Source organism: Lacerta agilis, chromosome 5 (genome assembly GCF_009819535.1).
Source record: "Lacerta agilis isolate rLacAgi1 chromosome 5, rLacAgi1.pri, whole genome shotgun sequence".
Lineage (NCBI taxonomy): Eukaryota > Metazoa > Chordata > Lepidosauria > Squamata > Lacertidae > Lacerta > Lacerta agilis.
Window position 1 is genome coordinate 9,058,969 of NC_046316.1, and position 22,861 is coordinate 9,081,829.

Consider the following 22,861-nt stretch of genomic DNA (forward strand, 5'->3'; position numbering starts at 1 on the left):
GGAGTTTCAGCATCTCGCCTGATGGAAGAGTTCTGGAGAACTTGAAAAAAGAATGTTCGTGATTCTGTCATATTTTAGATAGTTCTGGTAGAGGTATTACAATGCTGTGGCTTATTGGGATTAAAACTAAGGCAAGTCTTGGTTGACTTTTTCAGTAGGGTGGTTGCTTCCCTCTTTAAAGCGATACCATTCATAATAAAGCAGCAATACCAACCGAGCCCATTGTTCTTGAAGCCTCTCCTTTAGTAGAGTGCTCTGCGGCGTTGCCATGGTAGAATCTCTCCCCTTTCAGGGAAGGATAAAGAGAGTCAGTGCACATGCTCAGAGATGCTCACTAGCAGTTTGCAGCAGCCATTCAAAGAGACCATCACAAAGGCAAGTGAGACAGCAGGTACTTCTATTTTATGATTTGCTGGAAAGGGGTTTCCCCTCCCGCTTTATAAAACTGAAAAGATGCCGTGCATTGGCTCATCATCTTCTGTAATTTGTCCCTGAATAGCTATATCACTCGCTGTGCAAAAAAATAAATAAACGGCAAGGTAATCTGGCTGGAAACAGGTGATTCTCTCTTGCCATCTTTCCTTGCTGGAGCTCTTGTGATAAACTGGCCTGCTGGGGCTGAGACCAGACAATCTGGAAAAATAGAGGCAAATGTTTGTTTTACGGGTGCAATGAGAAGGCTTTTTCATCATTCCATACAACAAAGACTTCCATGAAGCTCAAGTCACTTCTTGGAAGCGATCATCATTCCTAACATAAACCGGTAGGAGACATTCCCTGCCTTTGCAGAGAATTATAGCGAGGGTTAAAATGTAATATATTGGCAAACCGGCTGATTTAAAAACGCACCCAGGTTTTCAGCCAATATTATTTAAAGAGCGGAAACTACGCGAAATCGTATGTTTGTGTTAAGCAGTTTTATTTGGAATTGCAAAATTGGTGTTCTTTACTCGGGGCTTTTGCAGGTAACCGTACCGCGGACAGCCATGCAGCAGCTGTGGTTTAGTGGCATCTTTGTAAACTAGCTCTCGATATAAAATGGGGGAAATTCCAGCATTGCCCTCTGTGCATATCAAATGAGCATTCTTATATAACATCATCTGCCCTCCCTCACAGCACTTCTTCATGGCTTTTGACCTGTGAGACATGCCCCCCCCCCCATGGCAACATGTTCCATCGTTTTGCTTTGAATATTTGTGCCTGAAGAGCATTCTAACAATCTTTGAAAGTTTGTGACATTTTAAAACGGCTAGCTGTTGTGATAAACAATGCCACTCCACATACCGCAAGAACTTCAGGTATAATGCTTTTGTAACTGTAAATCTGTGGTTTGATTTTTGACTTTGTCACCTTGAGCTTTTTAGGAGGAAAGGGGGCGGGGTATTGATGTGTTAATAAATAACTAAATAGTAGCACACTGTTGATATTCTGGGTTTGTAAATTAATAATTGCTCAACTATCTCACGTGTCGAGACGTTTTAGAGTTGTGTGAGTTGCCACAGTGGTATTTTGCGACATCATGTGTCTTGTCACAATTCCATTCTAAAATGTTAAAAGCAAATACCAATCATGCAGATTTCCATGGATGTAGGTGGCACTCTGCTGGCTAAAAATAAAGTTAGGATAGTTTGCAGCAGAGATTATATCTTCCTGGTGTTTTAGTGTCATGAAACATTTGTGCAAAGCTGAAACACACTTTCAGCTGTGTGATACTTGTACCTGTGAAATCTAACAGTTCAATTAACAATAAATAAAATTTGCACAGTGAAGTTTGTAAGAAAGACTTGAAGTTTCACAGCTTCTCAGGTAATAATTTGGCCACCTGTAACAAACCCTTAAGAGATTTATACCGACCCACATCTTCAGGCAAATCCATGCAACTGTAGACAAAGTACAGTGGTGCCTTGCTAGACGAAAACAATTCGTTCTGCGAGTGTCTTCGTCTAGCGATTTTTTCGTCTAGCGAAGCACCAAGGCAGAAAGCGGTTTTCGAGATGGAATTCCCCCCCTCCCCGTCTTGCGAGGCAGCCCCATTGACAATTTCGTTTTGCGGGGCAGCCTTCCGCTAGCGAATGCCTTTCGTCTAGCGAGTTTTTCATCTAGCGAGGCATTCGTCTAGCGGGGCACCACTGTAGCAAATAGTACAGGGCTAGACAAAATTGTAGTATTGTATTTTGGCTAAGAAACCATATGTTATTTGCTTGGCCCTGTATCAGTTATTAATTTGTTTGCAGTTTCATGGATGTGACTAGAGATGCGGCTAATTAAGATGTATGGAATTAGCTGGGGATTTTGTTGTGTTCCTGATGCTGCTCTGTCTATTCGGTAGATAAAAACCTGGGTTTGCTTACCAGGATGGCCAGAAATATGCTTCTCCCATCGTCCATTCAAATAATGTACTTCAAAATGCTGCTTTGTCTCTGAATTCCTGTTTTCCCTAGTGAAGGAGGAAGACGCCACTAGCGAAATGCTGAAGCCTTGCACAAGCAAAGTGATCGTTTTAGTGCCTTTAATGCTTGCAGTTGGGCTTATGTCTACAAAGCCAGCTACAGCCGAAGAAGAATCAGGAACAACAATCCCTGCTGAAAGTACGTACTGCGTTCTATCTAGTCTCTCATGCCAATATCCCAAGGGTCATTTCACAAAATCACAGTTTGCCACTGGCTGCGGTTCCTTGCTGAATATCCACTCAGTTACGATTCCTATATGCATGCTCCTTATGTGTGTGTCTATGATACAAATGTTTGCATGCACCTCCTAATTTATTCTGCCAATACAACACTGCCCATCTTGCCCATCTGACAGGATTGCCCCAGCCACTCTGGCCAGCTTACAATATATTTAAAAACATAATAAAACATTACACATGAAAAAGCTTCCCTATACAGGGCTGCCTTCAGAGGTCTTCTAAAAGTCAGATAGTTGTTTATTTCCTTGACATCTGATGGGAGGGCGTTCCACAGGGCGGGCGCCACCACCGAGAAGACCCTCTGCCTGGTTCCCTGTAACCTCACTTCTCGCAGTGAGGGAACCGCCAGAAGGCCCTCGGAGCTGAAGGTTGTGTCTGTTGGTGCAAATTATATTACTACACACACACACATGCAGTGCTTTTTTTCTGGGGGTACGCAGGGGTACAAATACCCCTAAAAATTTTGTGAATCTAAGTTTGGCCTCATTGAGGGGCAGTATTTCAATATGAGTAGGAAAATGAGAGAAGCCCCTAAACATTTTTTAAAGGAAAAAAAAAAGCACTGCAGACATACATATACAGGTGAAACTTGAAAAAATAGAATATTGTTGAAAGGTTCATTTCTTTCAGTAATTCAACTTAAAAGGTGAAACTAATATATGAGATAGACTCAAGACATGCATAGCGAGATATGTCAAGCCTTTTTTTGTTATAATTGTGATGATTATGGAGTACAGCTGATGAGAACCCCAAATTAACAATTTCAGCTTTGGGGTTCTCATCAGCTGTACGCCATAATCATCACAATTATAACAAATAAAGCCTTGACATATCTCGCTATGCATGTTGTGAGTCTATCTCACATATTAAACTCCAGTGGCTAATGAGAACAATTGCTTACATAAATGGACTTTTCCATGACATTCTAATTTTTCGAGTTTCACCTGTATATCTCAAGTTCTAGACGAACTATTTCAATTGATTCATCTTCTTCTGTAGTAGAAGAATATCTGTGGTGCCACCCTCCCATGTGATGTGATAACATCATCCATAGTTCCAGTGTTGTCAGAAAAGCGATTTGCATAAGCTACAAATCATTATCAAATGCACCACACATCCTATATAGGCTTTCCATGTGTTTCAGTGCAAGACTCTACTGTTCTCCCGCTTGTCTTTCTTTTCCATCTATTGGCATTAAATGTTGAGGCGTTCTGCTATCCTTCCCAAGTGTCAGGGAATGGTCTGAAGATGAGGCCTGGGGAATGCATTCTATGGTAGACCAGCTTCTCTCCAGTGGAGAGTTGGAGGGGGAAGAGTTACACACACACCCCTTGTCCACAACATGTTCAGAAGCAGAGAGAGAAAGAGACAGGAGATGAACAGCTTAGGGAGGGAATTGCCCAGTTACGAGATAATGACAACAGAACCAGAAGGGAGGGGGCAGCTAGTTGAGACGTCACTTGCGAGCGTGGGGGACCCCTCCCCCCACCATGGACTTGGAGGTCTGAAAGTGCCAGAGAGCAAAGGAGTCAGAGGGAGGGAGGAAGTTCCCATTGGCGCCCAAAATGCTGCAGGAGCCGGAAGGAGGATTAGACTAGCCAACTGCCCTCCTTGCAGAGAGCTGTGTGCTTGTGCTTGCAACATGATGCTTTAATAAAAGGACTATAAATATATGAACTGCTCGTGAATTCTTATCTGTGCAGTTACCGAAGGGAGGGGAGGACTGACACCAAGCTACCTGGTGAATTTCTGATAGCCAGACCCCTGGTTCCTGCTAATAAGAGGAGAGGTCCGGTCCTCCTGTGGATCAGGAACTGGCTAAGTTGCAGGAAGCAAGGGTAACAATAAAGGGACAGTTACAGGTAGGTAGCCGTGTTGGTCTGCCATAGTCAAAACAAAATAAAAAATAAAAAATAAAAAAATCCTTCCAGTAGCACCTTAGAGACCAGCTAAGTTTGTTCTTGGTATGAGCTTTCATGTATCTGAAGAAGTGTGCATGCACACAAAAGCTCATACCAGGAACAAACTTAGTTGGTCTCTAAGGTGCTACTGGAAGGATTTTTTTATTTTTTATTTTGTTTTGAATAAAGGGACAGTTATCCAAATGGAACGAAGAATACATCGGAGTCCCTCACAAGGATTGGTGTTTGGACCTGTGCTTCTAAACTTGTTCATAAATGATCTGGAGTTAGGACCGAGCCGTGAGATGACCAAGTTTGCGGATGATGCTAAGTTGTTCAGAGTTATTGAAACAAAAATGAGATGGCGAAGAGCTCTGAAAGGACCTCTTCAGACTGAGTGAATGGGCATTAAGATGGCAAATGCAACCAACAAGATAACAACAACAACAACAACAACAACAACAATTTTATCATTTACCGTATTTTTCGCTCCATAGGACGCTCCGGACCATAGGGCGCACCTCATTTTTAGAGGAGGAAACAAGGGAAAAAATATTTTTCTGGTTTTCCTCCTCTAAAAGCCCTGGGTTTGTTTTGTTTTGTGTTTTGTTTTTGAGGATCAGCTAAAAGTTTTGCAGCTTTTTTTGCAAAGGGAAAAGCCCTAGGGTTTTTTTTGTTTTTGTTTTTGTTTTGAGGATCAGCTAAAGGTTTTGCAGCTTTTTTTGCAAAGGGGGAAAAGCAAAGCTCCTTTTGCAAAGGGGGAAAAGCAAAGAGGAAAAGACCCATTTTTATGGGGTTTAACTCACATTTCTGAAAAATCTTAAGGAAAGGGAGCCATTTCTACTGTTTTCAGACAGATAATCTAATCAGCCAGTCACATGTCCTGGGGAAACAAACAACCTCCCTCTGCAGCACATTCAACAAAGGAGGGCCGGACTCTTATCTCTCTCCCGATCTCCTGCTGATCAGCTGCTGAGCGGGGTCCTTTCAACACTCCCTTTTCTCTTTGTAAAATAAAAAGCACAATCTGCTTTTGGCCCCTGGGCAATTCAGCTCCAGGGACCACCATTCGCTCCATAAGACGCACAGGTATTTCCCCTTACTTTTCAGGAGGAAAAAAGTGCGTCTTATGGAGCAAAAAATACGGTATACCCTGCCCATTTGGCTGGGTTTCTCCAGTCACTCTAGGTGGCTTACAGCATAGATGGTGTGACTCTGCTACGGGGAAAGGTTGCAGCATTTGGGACTTTTTAGTTTAGAAAAAAGGCAAGTCAAAAACATGATAGAAGTTTATGAAGTTCTCCATGCAAGACATGGGGAAAGTGGAGAGAGAGAAAGGTTTCCCCCGGGCCTCCTCTCTCATAACGCTAGAACTCTTACGGCATCCAATGAAGCTTCACGTTGAAAGGTTCAGGGCAGATAAAACAAAGTTCTTCTTCTTCAGGCAGAGTGCAGTTAAACTATGGAGGAGAGGGCTGCTGAAGGCTACTTAGCCATGATGGCTAAGCTCTGCCTCCATAGCTGGAGAATACAAGTTGCTGGAGACCAGAGGAGGGAATAATGTTCCTGTGCTTGAATCCTGCATGTGGGTTGCCCAAAGGCAGAAACTTGCATGCACTACTTTTGGGGAGCTTATCTGAACTCAGGGTGGCAAAAGGGCACGCGGCACTGCGTGTGTCTGCATGTTTGACCGGCTTTTGTATTTCCCAGTAACTGTAATATAGCTAACTTTTGTTTTAAGACGAGATTTTTGCATGTAAAGGTAAAGGTAAAGGGGCCCCCGACCATTAGGTCCATTCGTGTCCGACTCTGGGGTTGCGGCGCTCATCTCGCTCTATAGGCCGAGGGAGCCGGCGTTTGTCCGCAGACAGCTTCCGGGTCATGTGGCCAGCATGAAAAAGCCGCTTCTGGTGAACCAGAGCAGCGCACGGAAACGCTGTTTACCTTCCTGCCGGAGCGGTCCCTATTTCTCTACTTGCACTTTGACGTGCTTTCGAACTGCTAGGTGGGCAGGAGCTGGGACCAAGCAACGGGAGCTCACCCCGTCGCAGGGATTCGAACCGCTGACCTTCTGATCAGCAAGCCCTAGACTCTGTGGTTTAACCCACAGCGCCACCTGGGTCCCTTATGTAAAGGTAAAGGTAAAGGGGCCCCTGACCATTAGGTCCAGTCGTGTCCGACTCTGGGGTTGCGGCGCTCATGATGTGTGCATGTATGCACACTTAACTCCCAGGCACAGGTCAGCTTCCCAAAAGCATCCTTTGGTTGTGCATGTATCCCATTGGCAAATCACAAGGAACGTCCTAATGGTAGCAAAAATGAGGGTAGAGGGGCGAGTCTGTGTGGGAGGTGTTGGAAATCATCACCGTGGAAGGAAATTGAGTGAAAGGACTGCGCAAAACACTTCATTTGCACTGTTGTTGGAAGTTTATCCTAAAACCGTGAAGCATAGATCTGAATATATTTTACGATTAATATTTGCTTTAAATATTAATGATATTTTTTTCCCCTAAAGAGATATAAACTTGCCCTCTTGCTCTGCACATAATAATTTTGCAGCTTTTGGCTTTGATCATCTTTCTCTCTTTCCATCTCTGCTCTGGTGCCGTTGTCCAGAACGCAGCGCCCAAATTTCAGTTGCTAAAAACTCCCAGCTATCTAACTTTTGCTGGTACTCGTTTAGTTTGCATGCTCGGTTTTGGTTTTGATATTTGAGTAGGCTGTTTATGTTTTGCAATTCAGCTAGAGGTAGCAATTTAACCGGGCGTTTGAGGCACGTGCTGTTTCTCTGATTGTGAGCCAGGGACCCCTTCCCAAATCTGAGCGGAACCTGGATGTTATTTTGTGCAAAGTCATGACCCAGTGGCCAAATTGCTATGTCAGGATAGTTCGTGCTGAGCCCTTTGCAGACATTCTGCAATTTTCTGCTGTGTCACAGGGACTCAAAAACAAAAGCTGAAATTGTCGTGAGTATGGAAAAGCTATCGGACTCATGCCGTTCTTAGGCAGATTGCCATATATTGATACACGATATATTTCTATGCGTGCTTTGGTTATTTGACTAAAACAGTCATTCCCCAGCCTGGACCCCTGCCATCTCAGCTGGCTGGGGCGAATGGGAGATGTAGTTCAGAACATCTGTAAGGCAGCAAGTTGGGGGAAGCTGTTTTCGTCAAACCAGTGAAGTCATGAATAGAGAGAAACTGGGTAGATAGAGAGCTTTTCTCCATCTGTCAAAATACTAGGAAGTCATTCTGTGAAGTCATCCTGTGAATGTTGGAAGACTCAGGAGTACTTCTTCAGTGCATAATTAAAACAACGGAATCTGCTGCCAATTTTAGATGGCGTTAAATTAGACACAAACTTGGAGGTTTAGACTAATTCGCTGAGAATAATCCTACCAGTGCCTACTAGCCCAGACCCTATTTTACAGGGACTGTCCCGTTTTTACAGAAGCCATCCCAGTTTCTGATCTGATCCCAGAATGCCCCGCTTTTCCTTAAAAAGGCAACAGTAAAGGACTCCTGACAGAGTGGCTGGGGAGACCCGGCCAGATGGGTGGGGTATAAATAATAAATTATTATTATTATTATTATTAAGTCCAGTCGCACATGGGGTTGCGGCGCTCATCTCGCTTTACAGTCCGAGGGAGCCGGCGTTTGTCCGCAGACAGTTTTTCCGGGTCATGTGGCCAGCATGACTAAGCCGCTTCTGGCGTAACAGAACATCGAAACCAGAGCAGCACATGGAAACACCGTTTACCTTCCCACCAGAGCGGTACCTATTTATCTACTTGCGCTTTGACGTGCTTTCGAACTGCTAGGTTGGCCGGAGCTGGGACCGAGCAACGGGAACTCACCCTGTCGCGGGGATTTGAACCGCCAACCTTCTGATCGGCAAGCCCTAGGGGCTCAGTGGTTTAGACCACAGCGCCACACGCATCCTCCACTTTTCCGTAGGGCGTCCATATTTTTGTTGGAGGGTTTGGAGTTATCCGACCCCCCAGACATCTGAAGGCAGCCCTGTTAGAGGGAAGTTTTTTTTAAGGTTTAATGTTTTATTATGTTTTTATATATGTTGGAAGCTACCCAGAGCGGCTGGGGCAACCCAATCAGATGAGTGGGGTGTTGTTGTTGTTGTTGTTGTTGTTGTTGACTAGGATATCCCAATTTTCATCAGAAAAATGTTGGAGGGTATAGTAGCCATAATTGCTATATTCTACCTGCACTGTCAAGGGAGGCGGGTGGCACTGTGGGATAAACCACAGAGCCTAAGGCTTGCCGATCAGAAGATTGGCGGTTCGAATCCCCGCAACGGGGTGAGCTCTCATTGCTCGGTCCCAGCTCCTGCCAACCTAGCAGTTCGAAAGCACGTCAATAAGTGCAAGTAGATAAATAGGTACTGCTCCGACGGGAAGGTAAACGGCGTTTCCGTGTGCTGCTCTGGTTCGCCAGAAGCGGCTTAGTAATGCTGGCCACATGACCCGGAAGCTGTACGCCGGCTCCCTTGGCCAGTAAAGCGAGATGAGCGCCACAACCCCAGAGTCATCCGCGACTGGAACTAATGGTCAGGGGTCCCTTTACCTTTACTTTACCTGCACTGTCAGAAGTGATGCGTCTCAGAGAGCCATTTGCCAGGCAACACAAGTAGGGCGAGTGATGTTGTGCTCTGGTCCTGCATGTGGGCTTCTCGTAGGCATCTGGTTGGTACCTGCGGGAAGAACAGGATGTTGGATTATGCTGGGCCTTTGGTTTGGCCCAGCAGGCTCTTCTCCTGTTGTTTTCATATCGATTAATATTTTGTGCTTGTCTGCCAACATTTCTCCACCCTTAGGTCGCCCATGTGTTGACTGCCATGCGTTTGAATTTATGCAGAGGGCTCTGCAAGATTTAAAGAAAACGGCATACAACTTAGACTCACGGGTAAGGTTTGTTTCTTAATATGGGCACAACACGTTTTTGTTTCTTTTAATAACGCTCTTCCAAAAGAGAGCAATTGTGTGTGGGGGGGTGCTCTTCCCCCCTGTCCTCTTTATCTCTCTCTCTCTCTCTCTCTCTCTCTCTCTCTCTCTCTCTCTTCCCACGTTAATTGTTTGTCTCTACCCCTGATGGTGCCCATTTCTTGCTCTCTTTCTGTTCTCTTGCCCCATTGTGTGTGTACTTTTGCCCATGCCCAGAAATCAGCGAACCATCCAAAAGGTATTAATAGTTTGCAAACCGGCACACAACGCCAGCAAAATGTTTTAAAGACTGGTTTGGAATTTAAAGTGGAACGAAAGATTGGCTCATCTAATGTACAAGTGCGGAGGCTTGCAATATCAGAAAAGCAAAAATTCTTAGTGAGCTCCAGTATGTTCCTCAAGACCCACTACCCCAGCCAAAAAGAAAACCTGTGTTGGGGGATTATTTGCTTATTTATTTATTTATTATGAGTGTTTATGTTCTGCACCTTCAGGCAAGCATGACTTTTTCTTAAAGTATGTGCTTCGGTTCAACTGTTTAATATTCAGAGAAGGCAGAAGCTGAGGAAGCTCTTTGTGAAATCTGAGCAGGCAGAAAGTATGAACTCATCGACAATATGCATGCAGACTGTTTCAAAGTCAGTTTCCAGATAATTTGACCTGACATGGCTTTCCTGAAAGGACCTAGAAGGCATGGTTTGCTGAGGATTATTTGCTGAGAAATATTACTTGATAGCTTTGGCTGCTGCACAAAAATAGAACCCCAAACGTTCTACAACCAGACGCCATAAGAATTAAACAGATATAAATTTGGGGTGTAAAATCTCCACATAGCACCAACACATTATTCTGAAAACAATAAGTAGTTCTCACAGAATGGGGGTTTTCTTCTAACTCTCTGATTTCGGTATTGGTCCCCCATGCTGCTTTCAAGTACATACTCAATTAAGCAGAACAGCAATGGTTACGATAGTAGTTAACAGGATTCAAAGTTTGCCTGGCAACAGCAGAGGCTGCAAACACACCCTCCATTGGCTGAGTGGGTTACCACAGATGCCACATTTCAGCTCCCACATATGCTTTTAGAGCTTTTCAGCTGAATTTTCACTCTTTTCTGTCCCTAAGATCAGGGCCCTGGGAATTTAATTTGTTGACTGGATGAGACCCAGAATGTGCTGCAGATCTGGAATACGTGCACTAATAATTTAGAATATTGCCAACGCATTTGCAAAGTACTTTTTTGGTCACCAGAGTTAAAGATCAGGAATTCCAGGGCAGATTGTTGTTGTTGTTGTTCAGTCGTTCAGTCGTGTCCGACCAGAGCACGCCAGGCACGCCTATCCTTCACTGCCTCTCGCAGTTTGGCCAAACTCATGTTAGTCGCTTCGAGAACACTGTCCAACCATCTCGTCCTCTGTCGTCCCCTTCTCCTTGTGCCCTCCATCTTTCCCAACATCAGGGTCTTTTCCAGGGAGTCTTCTCTTCTCATGAGGTGGCCAAAGTACTGGAGCCTCAACTTCAGGATCTGTCCTTCCAGTGAGCATTCAGGGCTGATTTCTTTAAGAATGGATAGGTTTGATCTTTTTGCAGTCCATGGGACTCTCAAGAATCTCCTCCAGCACCATAATTCAAAAGCATCAATTCTTCGGCGATCAGCCTTCTTTATGGTCCAGCTCTCACTTCCGTACATTACTACTGGGAAAACCATAGCTTTAACTATACGGACCTTTGTCGGCAAGGTGATGTATTTGCTTTTTAAGATGCTGTCTAGGTTTGTCATTGCTTTTCTCCCAAGAAGCAGGCGTCTTCTAATTTTGTGACTGCTGTCACCATCTGCAGTGATCATGGAACCCAAGAAAGTGAAATCTGTCACTGCCTCCATTTCTTCCCCTTCTATTTGCCAGGAGGTGATGGGACCAGGGCAGATAGCAACTTTATTTTGTGAGGGAGGAGGAAATCATTTCCTCATTTCAGCCACTGCTCCAAGCCACTTTGGTACTTTTTTTCCAGTCCCGACTAAAGTGTCCTAAGAGAGGATTTTATTAAAAAAAAAAAAAATCCTGAGGCAGGGTGACCAGGAGGAACACTCGTGAATTCCTACGGTAATTCACCCCAGTTGGTGTTCCTGAAGAAACCAGGACACAAATATGAGGTTTTTCGTGGGCTGCTTAGGACCAGTCTCCCAACCAATCATGACTGCTGTTGAAGATCAAACTTCTACTGGCACGTCCCCAGTGCACTCTTAATTATTGACTTCTTCATTTCTCAAGTTGCATGGAGCTCAATGTGCACTGCGTACAACGCAACTGAGTTTATCAACACAACAGCAAGCAGAAGAGCAATGAGACAATGAGAGAAGTCCACATTCAGCCTTACGAGATTTGGCCAGCCTCTCACTCTGTGTGCGTGCACACTTGGAAAGAGTTGAGAGGAGATTGAGAAGATGAGAGAGATGCCTGCTACAGTTGTGGCCAGCTAGGGAGTTGCACTGCTGAATCACCCAATCTAGTCCAGACAGACTGTAACAAGAAGGAATCAGCTAGCAGCAAGTACCAAACCAGATAGTAGGACGGTCCTTGTGGATTTAGAGACCATCTCATGCAGCTGGCCAAAAGAATTCTGGACAGAATTGTGGCATTTTCCCTACAGCCCAATCCTTTAGTTTTTGTAAACTCAAAGGTGACATTTTCGCTGAGCTTCCATCTTGGTGTCCCGGCCCTGTTTCAGTTTGCTGAATGAGAGATCTGGCCCTGCCCACAAACCCTGTTCACTTTCTGAAATATATTCGGAGTCAAGTGTGGATTTCATGCTCTTTATTCAGCTCATAGTAGCGAGGAATGGAAGTTCCCCCAAAATGTCTGCTTTATATACATTATTTACACAATGGGCCCCAAAGTGATTGGCTCATTCCGGGATACTCCTGTACGCCAATCGGGTTGCGGATTCACTTCCACCTGGAGCTGGATTGGGTGGCTCCTGCGGACCAATCAGACTGCTGCATTTTGGATCCTATTCAACTCAGTACATAACACCTTCAGTTGTGGGGAGGGAGGGGGTTATTTCAGGGTTTTGCTACAGGGGGAGAAGATCGAGTTGACGGGTCTCCTCCTGGCTCCAGGTGTGGTTGCAGAGGAGATTTCAGCCCTGAAAGCAACTGCATTGCAGCACACAAACCCATTCAAATCTACTCAGAAATAATCCCCCAAATCTGTATAGGAATGCAGATCTACTCAAATACGCTGTGATGCTAACAGTATATGCCTGCTTCTGGTTCTCTCCCTGTCTTCTAAGCATTTGACCAATTATTTAATCAAGATGAAGCTGAATTGAAGGGCACAGTAAGGTTACTGCAATGATGTAGCCTTGGCCTGAACAAGGATAAGGCAGCTCTCTCTCTTTCTCTTTCCCACTAAATGTGCTTCTTTGAAATGCAGGCAAGGTGAAGTCCTCAAGTTACCACCTCAGTGGCATAACAGAAGCAGGGAATCTTGACTCAGCATCCCTTGCTCTTTAGCTATCATGTAAATAAGCTCCAAGGATGTGTCAGCAGTTTTGTTGCAGGAGTTAAAATTTTGGCAAAAACGCTTTTCCTGTTTGCCCATCTTGCTCACGGCCAACACAAAGCTCATCTAGGGTGGTGTTCCACGACGTTTTACACAGAGTAGACTCGCTGAAATGAATGGATGTGACTGCCAGGTCCGCTAATATCAATCCTCTTGAGTAAAACTTAGTTGAATGCAATCGATAAAATAAAATAAAATGTCATCCTTTGCTAACTTAAATAAGGTTCTGCTGTGAACTGAACTGAATTATGACATGGGCACAAAGTTAACCTGATAAGCTGTGTGTACAGTTTCTTTCTTTAAACATTTGTGCAATTTAAGGGGCAGATCTTTATTTTAGATGACTGTATCCTCCTTATATTAAACCTATTGATAGAGATTGTGAAAAAAAGGAACCATTTAAGAAGCCCTAGGAACATAGGAGCCAACTCCTAGGGGCTGAGATCCCTTTGGCCCCCTTAAATTTTTTTTTGAGGGGGCCAGACCACTCCCAATGTTGATGAGCATCGCCATTCAAATTGTGATCAGTTATGTGGGGGCAGGGCTTACGTGACACTTCCCCAATATTTTATTAAAGTTGGCATCCTTGACCAGGAAACAATATCCATTTCCTTCGTCTTTCCAATAACCTGTGGTTATTTATTTTCCAGGGGCACGCAGTCTGCAGTCCGTTGGCAGTAGGAGTACAATATGGGCATGTTTTTAAGTTAACATCTTACATTAAAAACCTGACTGTACCAAATTACCGAAGGTTTTTTTTTTTTTTTTACAAAAGCCAGACTGAAGTTTTTCCCCTCTCTGCAGTGTTGGGAGGGCAGGTTGAGAGGAGTTCACTACCAAGAAAGACTGTGCTCATTTCCCCAAGACGCAGATTCTATAAAACATATTTTGCAGCACCATGTGAAATTTGAGCAAGACAGGGCTGAACTGATTTTACCCCCTGCTAGTTCCGATCCCAGGAAAATCAGAGGATTACTATTGTCAGGTTCCTATTGGAAGACCGGACAAATGCCAGAACATTAGCAGTGGCGAAGAAGTTTCTATCGGTGGTTGCAAGAACCAATGATCTACTTACCGTATGTAAAAACACCAGGCAGGCACCACAAATAACCCAGAGATGCCTTTTAAATAAAAGGACACATTTTAGTCATGTAAAAAAACACTGATTCCTGGACCGTCCACGGGCCGGATTTAGAAGGCGATTGGGCCGGATCCGGCCCCTGGGCCTTAGTTTGTCCACCCATGATTTAAGGCTTCATTACCACTTGGATCCATGAATGACAAGTTTGGTTCCTTTTCTCCAGCTTCCTCGTTTGTGACAAAAAGTGGAATTTGCTGCCAAGGAGTGTGGTGGAGTCTCCTTCTTTGGAGGTCTTTAAGCGGAGGCTTGACAGCCATCTGTCAGGAATGCTTTGATGGTGTTTCCTGCTTGGCAGGGGGTTGGACTGGATGGCCCTTGTGGTCTCTTCCAACTCTATGATTCTATGAAAATGCAGGAGATTGTGATGCAATCGGTTTATGCTGTTTGCCCCTCTACATTTATTCCTCTCCCCCCTTCCCCGCTTCCCCCCCTTTCTCTTCCTACAGACGGAGACCTTGCTTTTTAAAGTGGAGAAGAGAACTCTGTGTGACTGTTTAACTGCAAATGCACTGAACTGAAACACTGGAGAACCCACCTAACAGCCGCTGGTTCGTCAACAGCTTTTAAAATGCTGCTGTTAATGCAGACAGATTTAGGAAATAAATAAATACTGCGAACATGTAAGCTTCAGGGCACTTACGCAACTAGTTGGAGGATTTGGGTGTGATATTGATGTGTCTCTCCTGTCTGAATGCTTGTGTAATTCTTTGTTTTCACCTGTGTCGATGTCATCATGAGCTCTAAGATATTTTCCAAAGAAAGGGAAAAGCTGGAAGGGGCACAAGTTCTAATTTATTGCAAAAATATTAAAATCTTATTTGGGGTTTTTTAAACTTTACATTCCAAAAACAAAACACAGAGCACATCATTATTCCTGGGATTTCTTCCCCTAACACACACACACACACACACACACACACACACACACACACACATTTTCCTCTTAATGTTTTAGAAAAGTATTTTTTTCTCTCTCACATGCAAGATGGGGACTACTTCGTCTAACACGGTTGCTTCAAAAATGCTGGCCGCTTCAAAAATATTGTTTATACTCATGAGCAAATTATAGATAGATTAATTGATCAAAATAGTAAAACTCATATGATTAATTGATTCCAATAAGTTTGAACTTTTTTTGTTCTTTGAACCACCCTGGGACCTCCGGGTATCAATTCAATAAATAATAATAATCATAATAATAAAATAAGGAATTGATGCTCTGAGTCCATACATTGCACCAAATATCTGTTGCTCCTCCCAAGGAGGGTGTTATTGTCCTAGTAGTGCAGAAGAGAGGAAAAAACCCAAAAACCCAGTTCCTTTATGACTGCACTAATATAAAAATAAGTAACCCAACAGTGATGAGTAAGATTTCTCAATAAAAATAATAATAATATTTACCACTTCAGTAATCATTGATATTCTGTTGAAAGTGTTTAGGGCCTTTCTTGCCAGCAAGAACAGCTGGAGAAACTATTTAAAAAATCCTAAGACAGTAGTTCTTGGCTTGATGGTATTTTGAGAATCCTCAAGGATTACAAGAAAGGGAATGTTAAACAACTGTTGGGTCTTCAGGAACTGAGCAGCCTACAGCCTTTCAGAAATTATTGGGGATGGTCCTCTAGGCTCTATGCAGTTTCCCAAACTTGGGTCTCCAACTGTTTTTGGACTACAGTTACCATCATCCCTGACCACTGGTCCTGCTAGCTAGGGATGATGGGAGTTGTAGTCCGACGACAGGTGGAGACCCAGGTTTGGGAAAGCCTGCTCTGGAAGACCATCTCCACCGTCTCATCATAGATGTATGGAAGTCCCCTTGTAACCACGTTGTTGCTAATATTTGTGTACCTGGATATATGCTGTACTCTGCCGTCCTGGTGTCGTATGGTCTCCTAATCACACTGCTGGTTAACTTTCACAGATTTACCCAGATGGAGTTTGACTGACCTGATGTTCTACCACTAGTTGCATATCTCTTATTTTCAAACTTTACTTCCTAGTTTGAGTTTCCAAAATGAAATAACATCAGCCTTCCAGAAATGGAGAGCCAATACTTCTTAAATTCCCAGTTCGTTGATTATTATTCTTTGTTTCTACAAGAAATTCACACAATTTCTAGAGCATATCATGTCTTCCTCTCGAGTCTTGCTAGAAGCAACCCAGGTCTCTAGCTCATGGCTCCCCCTGTCCTCAGCACCTTGCTGTGACGTATATTGCCCGAGTTCCCTGTGATAATGACCTTGCGATTGCCTGATCCTGTTTCTGGATTATGTTTAGACCTAGATCGATACACTGTACTTGACCTTGGCTTGTTGGGACAGTGCCACCTCTTCAACCCTGGCTGTGTTGGCAGGTACCTCCTAGGATTGAGAGACTAGCCCCTGAGGGCACCTCCTGGAGTGTTATAGCTGATTTAAATTATTAATTTGTTCATTTAAATTGCCTTGCTTTACATCAATCTGCTCCGACATGCTGCCATCATGCAGCAGATACTGCAATTGTAAATTCTGGTCTGGGCCCAACTTCAACCTTCAAGTTGGCGAGTTAGTGTTGTATCTTCTGAGTCTCGCCTTCTATTGCCTATCCTATCCTATATTGGACTTGATATCCTGCCTTTCACTCCCCTTAAGGAGTCTCAAAGCGGATAACCTTCTCCTTTCCCTTCCTCCCCCACAACAAACACTCAGTGAGGTGAGTGAGGCTGAGAGACTTCAAAGAAGTGTGACTAGCCCAAGGTCACCCAGCAGCTGCATGTGGAGGAGCGGAGACACGAACCCGGTTCTCCAGATTACGAGACTACCGCTCTTAACCACTACACCACACTGGCTCTCAAGTCAGTCTGGGGTAGTCAGTACACTCCAGACACCTTCCCCACAAGCTTTGTACTTATTTTGATGGTTTTTCCCTCCTTTGGTTTTGCTACGTATGACCCTTTCAAATCTAAATTCCATCAGAAAGTTCTTTTGATGCAGCTGCCCAAGTTTCCCCCAGATCAGGGGTGAGGAATGTCTGCCCACGGGCAAAAATTGGCCTGGCATGGGCCCCCCAAATGGGCTCATGAGGCTGTATTCCTGAACTGCCCGCCCCACACCTGATGTCTTATGCGACATCAGGAGTGGGGGCAGGTAGGGCAGATCTGCTGCATGACAAAGTTCTCCATGATTCCTGCAAAAATCAGCTTTGCCAGCCCCGGGATTGGGTGTTGGGCTCTTGGGACAACTTGCCTGTCAATCGATCTGCCGTCTTCATGTATTTCCTTGCATGTGAACACACCTGTTGTATATAATGCAACTCCCTTCGTGTTTGGTCTGTTCCCTTTCAATAAATTGTAACTTCCAAACCCTACATTCAAACGATGAATCTTATTTCACTAGGTTTCAGTAATGCCTGTTAAATCTTATTCACCTTTCTCTATCAAGATTGTATGTTCATCCTTTATATCATTCACAGGGGCGTAGGAAGGTAAATTGGTAACCGCGGGCAAAAAAAAATTTGTCACCCCCCCCCCCAGGCATGGGAAGGTCAGGTGGTACCCGGTGCGGAAAATTTCTTGTCAACCCCCCTCCATTGATTCCCCTCCCCGCGCGCAAAAATGACTTTACGTTATTTCATATTTTCTTACAAAGGAATAATAACAAGTAATAATAATAAAAATAATAAAAAATAAAATAAAATAAAATAATAATAATAATAATAATAATAATAATAATAATAATAATAATAACCTTTTATTTATATCCCATCCACCCCGACCAAAGTTGGGCTCAGGGTGGCTAACATCAGATACATAACATTGGTATAAAATCAAACAATAATTAAATTACCTCCTAAAAACATCTCAAAATAAAATTAAAGTCTAATTAGATGGCTTTCCACAGGGTTAGGGTTGGGAACAGTAAGTGTTCTTTGAACTGAAATTTCAGCCTCCACAACATAGGAAAACAGCCAAGCGAACAGCTATTTTGGTGGAGGAGGGTCAAGATATTAACCGATGTGCATGAAATTTCATATATAGCTATATAATCCCTAGTATAGTAAGATAAGACCTTCGGAGCAGGCATTAAAAAAAATCCATTTTCCCCCCTCAAAAAAAATTGTTCCTTGATAATTTGTCACACACCCCCCATTATGGAACACGGGGCAGACCACCACCCCCCCTTGCTACATCCCTGATCATTCATACTGTGTGAATTATAGAGGCACTGATAGCCCTGGATTGAACAAAACCACGACCACATGCTTACTGTTTTCCTTGCACGTTAATGGGTACCAGCACAGTCTTTTACCCACGCTCCTCTAAGTAACCAAAGAACTGAACAAAACTGCCCCAGGTGATCGCGGCCTCTGATGTTTGCGCCGAAGTGTCACTCGCAAATTCATTGTAATGAGACTGGAGATGAACTTCGCGGGGTTTAGCGGTCCTCCAGCCCTGCAAACCTGTTTGTAAAACAAAGCTTCTTCTCTTCTTTCCCCCATTATTATTCCCTCCTGCTGCATCTGAGCCTTCTCTCGCCTCCTCCCCGTTCAATCTAATGAGGTCGAACTGGAGGATAACTGAAGCCTGGCAGATTCTCTTTGGTTGCATAACTAAAGAGGGGGTCAAGTACAGGTGATGTTCTGCTACAGAAACTTAAAAAAAAAAAAACCTGAGATCCTTCTGGAAGGCTGATTGCTTTCCTTCTCTCCCCACCCCAACCCCTGCCAAGCTCGAGGTGATGTCATTAAAATGCCGCGTGTGCAGTAGACCAGCAGTCTTGGAACTGGGTCTGAGAGGTAGAGAGGTATGACATGCGGTCAGTGAAAATCAAATTCCATGGCATTAATAGCCCCTGGAAACCTAATAGGGCAGCCCTATCTGTTGGAGGTTAATGCGGTGAAGTTTTCATCTTATGCTCAAACCAGTGTATGTGCAAATCATAATCATAATCATAATTTATTATTTATACCTCAGCCACTCTGGGCGGCTCTCAACAGAATATTAAAAGCACAATAAAACGTCAAACTTTTTTTAAAAAAACTTCCCTAAACAGGGCTGCCTTCAGATGTCTTCTAAAAGTCAGATATTTGTTTATTTCCTTGACATCTGATGGGAGGGCGTTCCACAGGACGGGCGCCACCACCGAGAAGACCCTCTGCCCGGTTCCCTGTAACCTCACTTCTTGCAGGGAGGGAACAGCCAGAAGGCCCTCGGAGCTGGACCTCAGTGTCCGGGCTGACTTCAGAAAGCAATTAAGAGGTTTATTGCCTCGTAAATCAGTCCGGTACTCACAGCCCGATTAACGCGTCTTCTCACAGCGGGATACGGCCGACCTTCAGCATGAAACTCCCCCGGAACGAAGAACGCTGTTTAGAGCTGCTTTCTTGCCGGCAAACATCAGGCAGAAGTCATCAATCAGAGGTTCGATGCCTTCGAAACCAGCAACACTGCTACCAATGTTGTGAGACGTCCCGGGGGGGGGAGCAAGTTGTTAGACTGACCCCCAGGCAGGAACGAAGCCTCTGTGCCTTCCTGGCTACTCGAGTCCAGGGACACATCAGTAATATGTGATTGTTCCCAGCTTGAAAACAACACACACAAGCCTTTAAGGCTAAAACCTACTTTATTGTAGATAAAGTGCAGAATATGTCTCTGCGTTGCCAGCTCATATATTCAGAGCTGTGCATAATACGTCTAGCATCTCTCGAGCCAGAACAGAAAGTAAGGAAGTACAACAGTACATTACAATAACATCACATGTGTGGGAAGATTAGTATGACCAGTGGTTTTCCCACAGGGTGAAACATGACTCATAGTCAGGTGACCTCGCTGCTGAGGCTTTTCGCAGCTCGGCTTGTAATAATATCACAACAGGAGACGCTCCTTCAGGTATACAGTCAAACCTCTTCTTATGTCCGCCTCCGCTTGCGTCCATTTTGCCCAATGTCCATGGCAAACCCGGAAGTAACCGGTGGGTTTGCTGCCGTTCACAAACGTGCAGAAGCGGGCAATCACCACCCGTTCCTGCACACAATGGCGCCTCTCCCAGTGATCCGTTTCGACTTCCGGACGGGCCTCCGGAATGTATTGTGGTCGTGAGTAGAGGTTCCACTGTACTGAGCTTTCTCTGGTGACCTTCAAATGAAACCAAACTCAAGGTATGTGCAGGAACCCCTTAAACCTTTCACTGCTCAGAGAGCAGTGTATAACATGTATAAGCTGAAACATTATTAACATTAGAAAACGTGACATTGCCAGACGGCAACACTGTGATTGATGGGTGGTGGCGGACTTTCTGCTCTGGAGGTGGCCGTTAGTGTTGCTCTGCTATTTCTTGTTTTTACTGGTATTGTTTTGGTTTTCACTTTGGTGTAGTCGGTGCATAAACTGATGACTCGGTTATGCTCATGTAGTGGGGTCTGAAAATCACCCTTTTCCATCTCCCTAAAAAACACAGAGCCACAAGACTTTCTGCTTCTCTTTCCCGTGACTTCATTCCAAGCACTCGCATGGCATTTCTTAATCCAAGGGTATCGTTCTCTCTCTTGGGGGCAGCAGTAACTGCAGCGCCAAACCATGGTTTTGGAAAGGAAGACTCCTGCATGTATTTGGATCTTATTTCTCCTAGGAAATTAATGCCCCCTGTTGGTATTCCATATGCCTCTTAGGGGGTATCCTCTCACAGTCTGAAAGCCTGGGGTCTGGGGAATAAGATAGCTCCGCAAAAGTTCAAAAGAAGTCGGGCGGAGAGTTTTAAAAAACAACCACGCTCCAAAGCATTGCATATGCTGACAAAAGCAGCCCGTGAAAGGTGACACTTCTCCCAAACGCTGAACGGAAACAAATGGAATGGCAGATGACATTAAGTGGGATGCTGTTTCATTCAAGCCAGTTGACATTCTTCTAGCAATCTCTGTCTTAAATAAAAAGCCAATGCTGTTCCGACAAGGTATCAAGTATCTATTGCATTCCAAGGCGTGGTGAAAAGTGCAGCGTCGCCCAGCACCACGACTTTGCTGCCCGACAAAGCTTTTCAACACTTCTAACAATGCGCTCGCTATTCTACACCCACATTCTATAAGCCTGGCTTCTGCGAGAGTCCGAAGTCCCCATAATTATGCTATCTGTTGTCCATTTAACTGAAGTGGGTTATTGAGTCAAGAACAATTTGCCCTGGCTGGGACGTAATTCACATTTTGTCGCCCCCCCCCCCAAAAAAACAATTAGATCTGTAATCGCAAATGGAGACGGGAAATGTGAATATTTGTAAGCAAGAAAGGCTGAATCATAGAGTTAGAAGGGACCCTGAGGATCATCTAGTCCAACCCCCTGCAAGGCAGGAATATGCAGCTGTCCCATACAGAGATCGAACCTGCAACCTTGGCATTATCAGCACCATGTTCTAACTAATTGAGCTATTCAGGCACAGAGTTGGGTGATAACCAATTCTGGAAAGCAGCTTCATAAAATCATAGAGTTGTAGAAGTGGAAGGGGTCCCGAGGGTCATCTAGTCCAACCCCCTAGAATGCAAGTATCCATGACCTCTGCTTAAAAAGCTCCAAGGAAGGGGAGTCCACAACCTCCCAAGGGAGTCCGTTCCACTGTCAAACAGCTCTGTCAGAAAGTTCTTCCCGATATTTAGCCAGAATCTCCTTTCTTGTAACTTGAAGCCATTGGTTGGAATCCTACCCTCCATCTTCCATGTGACAGCCGTTCAGATATTTGAAGATGGCAATCTTATCTCTTCTCAGTCTCCTCTTTTCCAGGCTAAACATACCCAGCTCCTTCAACCGTTTTCTTATAAGGCTTAGTTTCCAGACCCTTGATCATCTTGGTTGCCCTCCTTGCACACGTTCCAGTTTGGTCAATATCCTTCTTAAATTGTGGCGCCCGGAATGGGAACGAAGTTGGGGAATCTGCTGGTTTCCTACCCCAAAGATCCCTTACAGGCCATGAGGCAAGGTGAGGCAGTTGCCTCAAGGTGGTCTGCTTCGGAAAGCTGGGAGGGGCAGCACATCCGACCTGTGTGGAGGCACCCTGCTCGATGGCTGTTGCCTCCTCTTCCTCCTCCTCCATCATTGTATCTGTGACTGTAACATGAAGGTGCTGGAGGTGAAATAGTTAAAGCAGGTTACCAATCAGAACCCAGAGGGGGTGGAGTCAGAGTGACAGTTAGTTGGCAGTTGAGATAGAGAGAGAGTTAGTTGTGGGAGTGGGTTGGAATTGGGAGGTTGGTTGGAGTGGGAGTGAGTTAGGAAAGAGTGTGCGTAGGTGAAGTTAATGTAACCGGAAAACTGAGTCAAGACCAGTTAATAGAAGCCAAGTAAATAGCTGAGAGGTGGTTAAGTGAGGGAGAGCTGGTAGAGGGAGTTATAGGTCTGGGAAGACACCCATGTTTGACATTGTTTGCAATCGTTTATGAAACCACATGCTTGTTGTTGTTGTTGTTCAGTCGTTCAGTCGTGTCCGACTCTTCGTGACCCCATGGACCAGAGCACGCCAGGCATGCCTATCCTTCACTGCCTCTCGTAGTTTGGCCAAACTCATGTTAGTAGCTTCAAGAACACTGTCCAACCATCTCATCCTCTGTCGTCCCCTTCTCCTTGTGCCCTCCATCTTTCCCAACATC

General features: G+C 44.5%; 1 protein-coding gene across 2 annotated transcripts; it reads left to right on the plus strand.

Moving 5' to 3' along the window:
* Positions 1 to 267: 267 nt before the first annotated feature.
* On the plus strand, positions 268 to 15,084 carry C5H4orf48 (chromosome 5 C4orf48 homolog). 2 transcript variants are annotated; one of them, XM_033148081.1, is made up of 4 exons: positions 268 to 375; positions 2,447 to 2,588; positions 9,424 to 9,512; positions 14,701 to 15,084. In XM_033148081.1, the coding sequence occupies exons 1-4, from the start codon at positions 328 to 330 to the stop codon at positions 14,770 to 14,772; spliced, it is 351 nt and encodes a 116-aa protein (XP_033003972.1). In that variant the 5' UTR covers positions 268 to 327; the 3' UTR covers positions 14,773 to 15,084. The 2 variants fall into 2 exon arrangements, with proteins under 2 accessions (XP_033003972.1, XP_033003971.1); XM_033148080.1 differs by having other exon boundaries at positions 281 to 391; positions 2,442 to 2,588; positions 14,701 to 15,083.
* Positions 15,085 to 22,861: the final 7,777 nt, after the last annotated feature.

Excerpts from the sequence above, each read along its gene's own strand:
- C5H4orf48 (XM_033148080.1), top strand. The coding sequence starts at position 328 with ATGCTCACTAGCAGTTTGCAGCAGCCATTCAAAGAGACCATCACAAAG. Across the intron at positions 392-2,441 it reads AAAGGCAAGTGAGACAGCAG|TGAAGGAGGAAGACGCCACT; the intron begins GTACTTCTATTT and ends TGTTTTCCCTAG. Across the intron at positions 9,513-14,700 it reads CATACAACTTAGACTCACGG|ACGGAGACCTTGCTTTTTAA; the intron begins GTAAGGTTTGTT and ends CTCTTCCTACAG.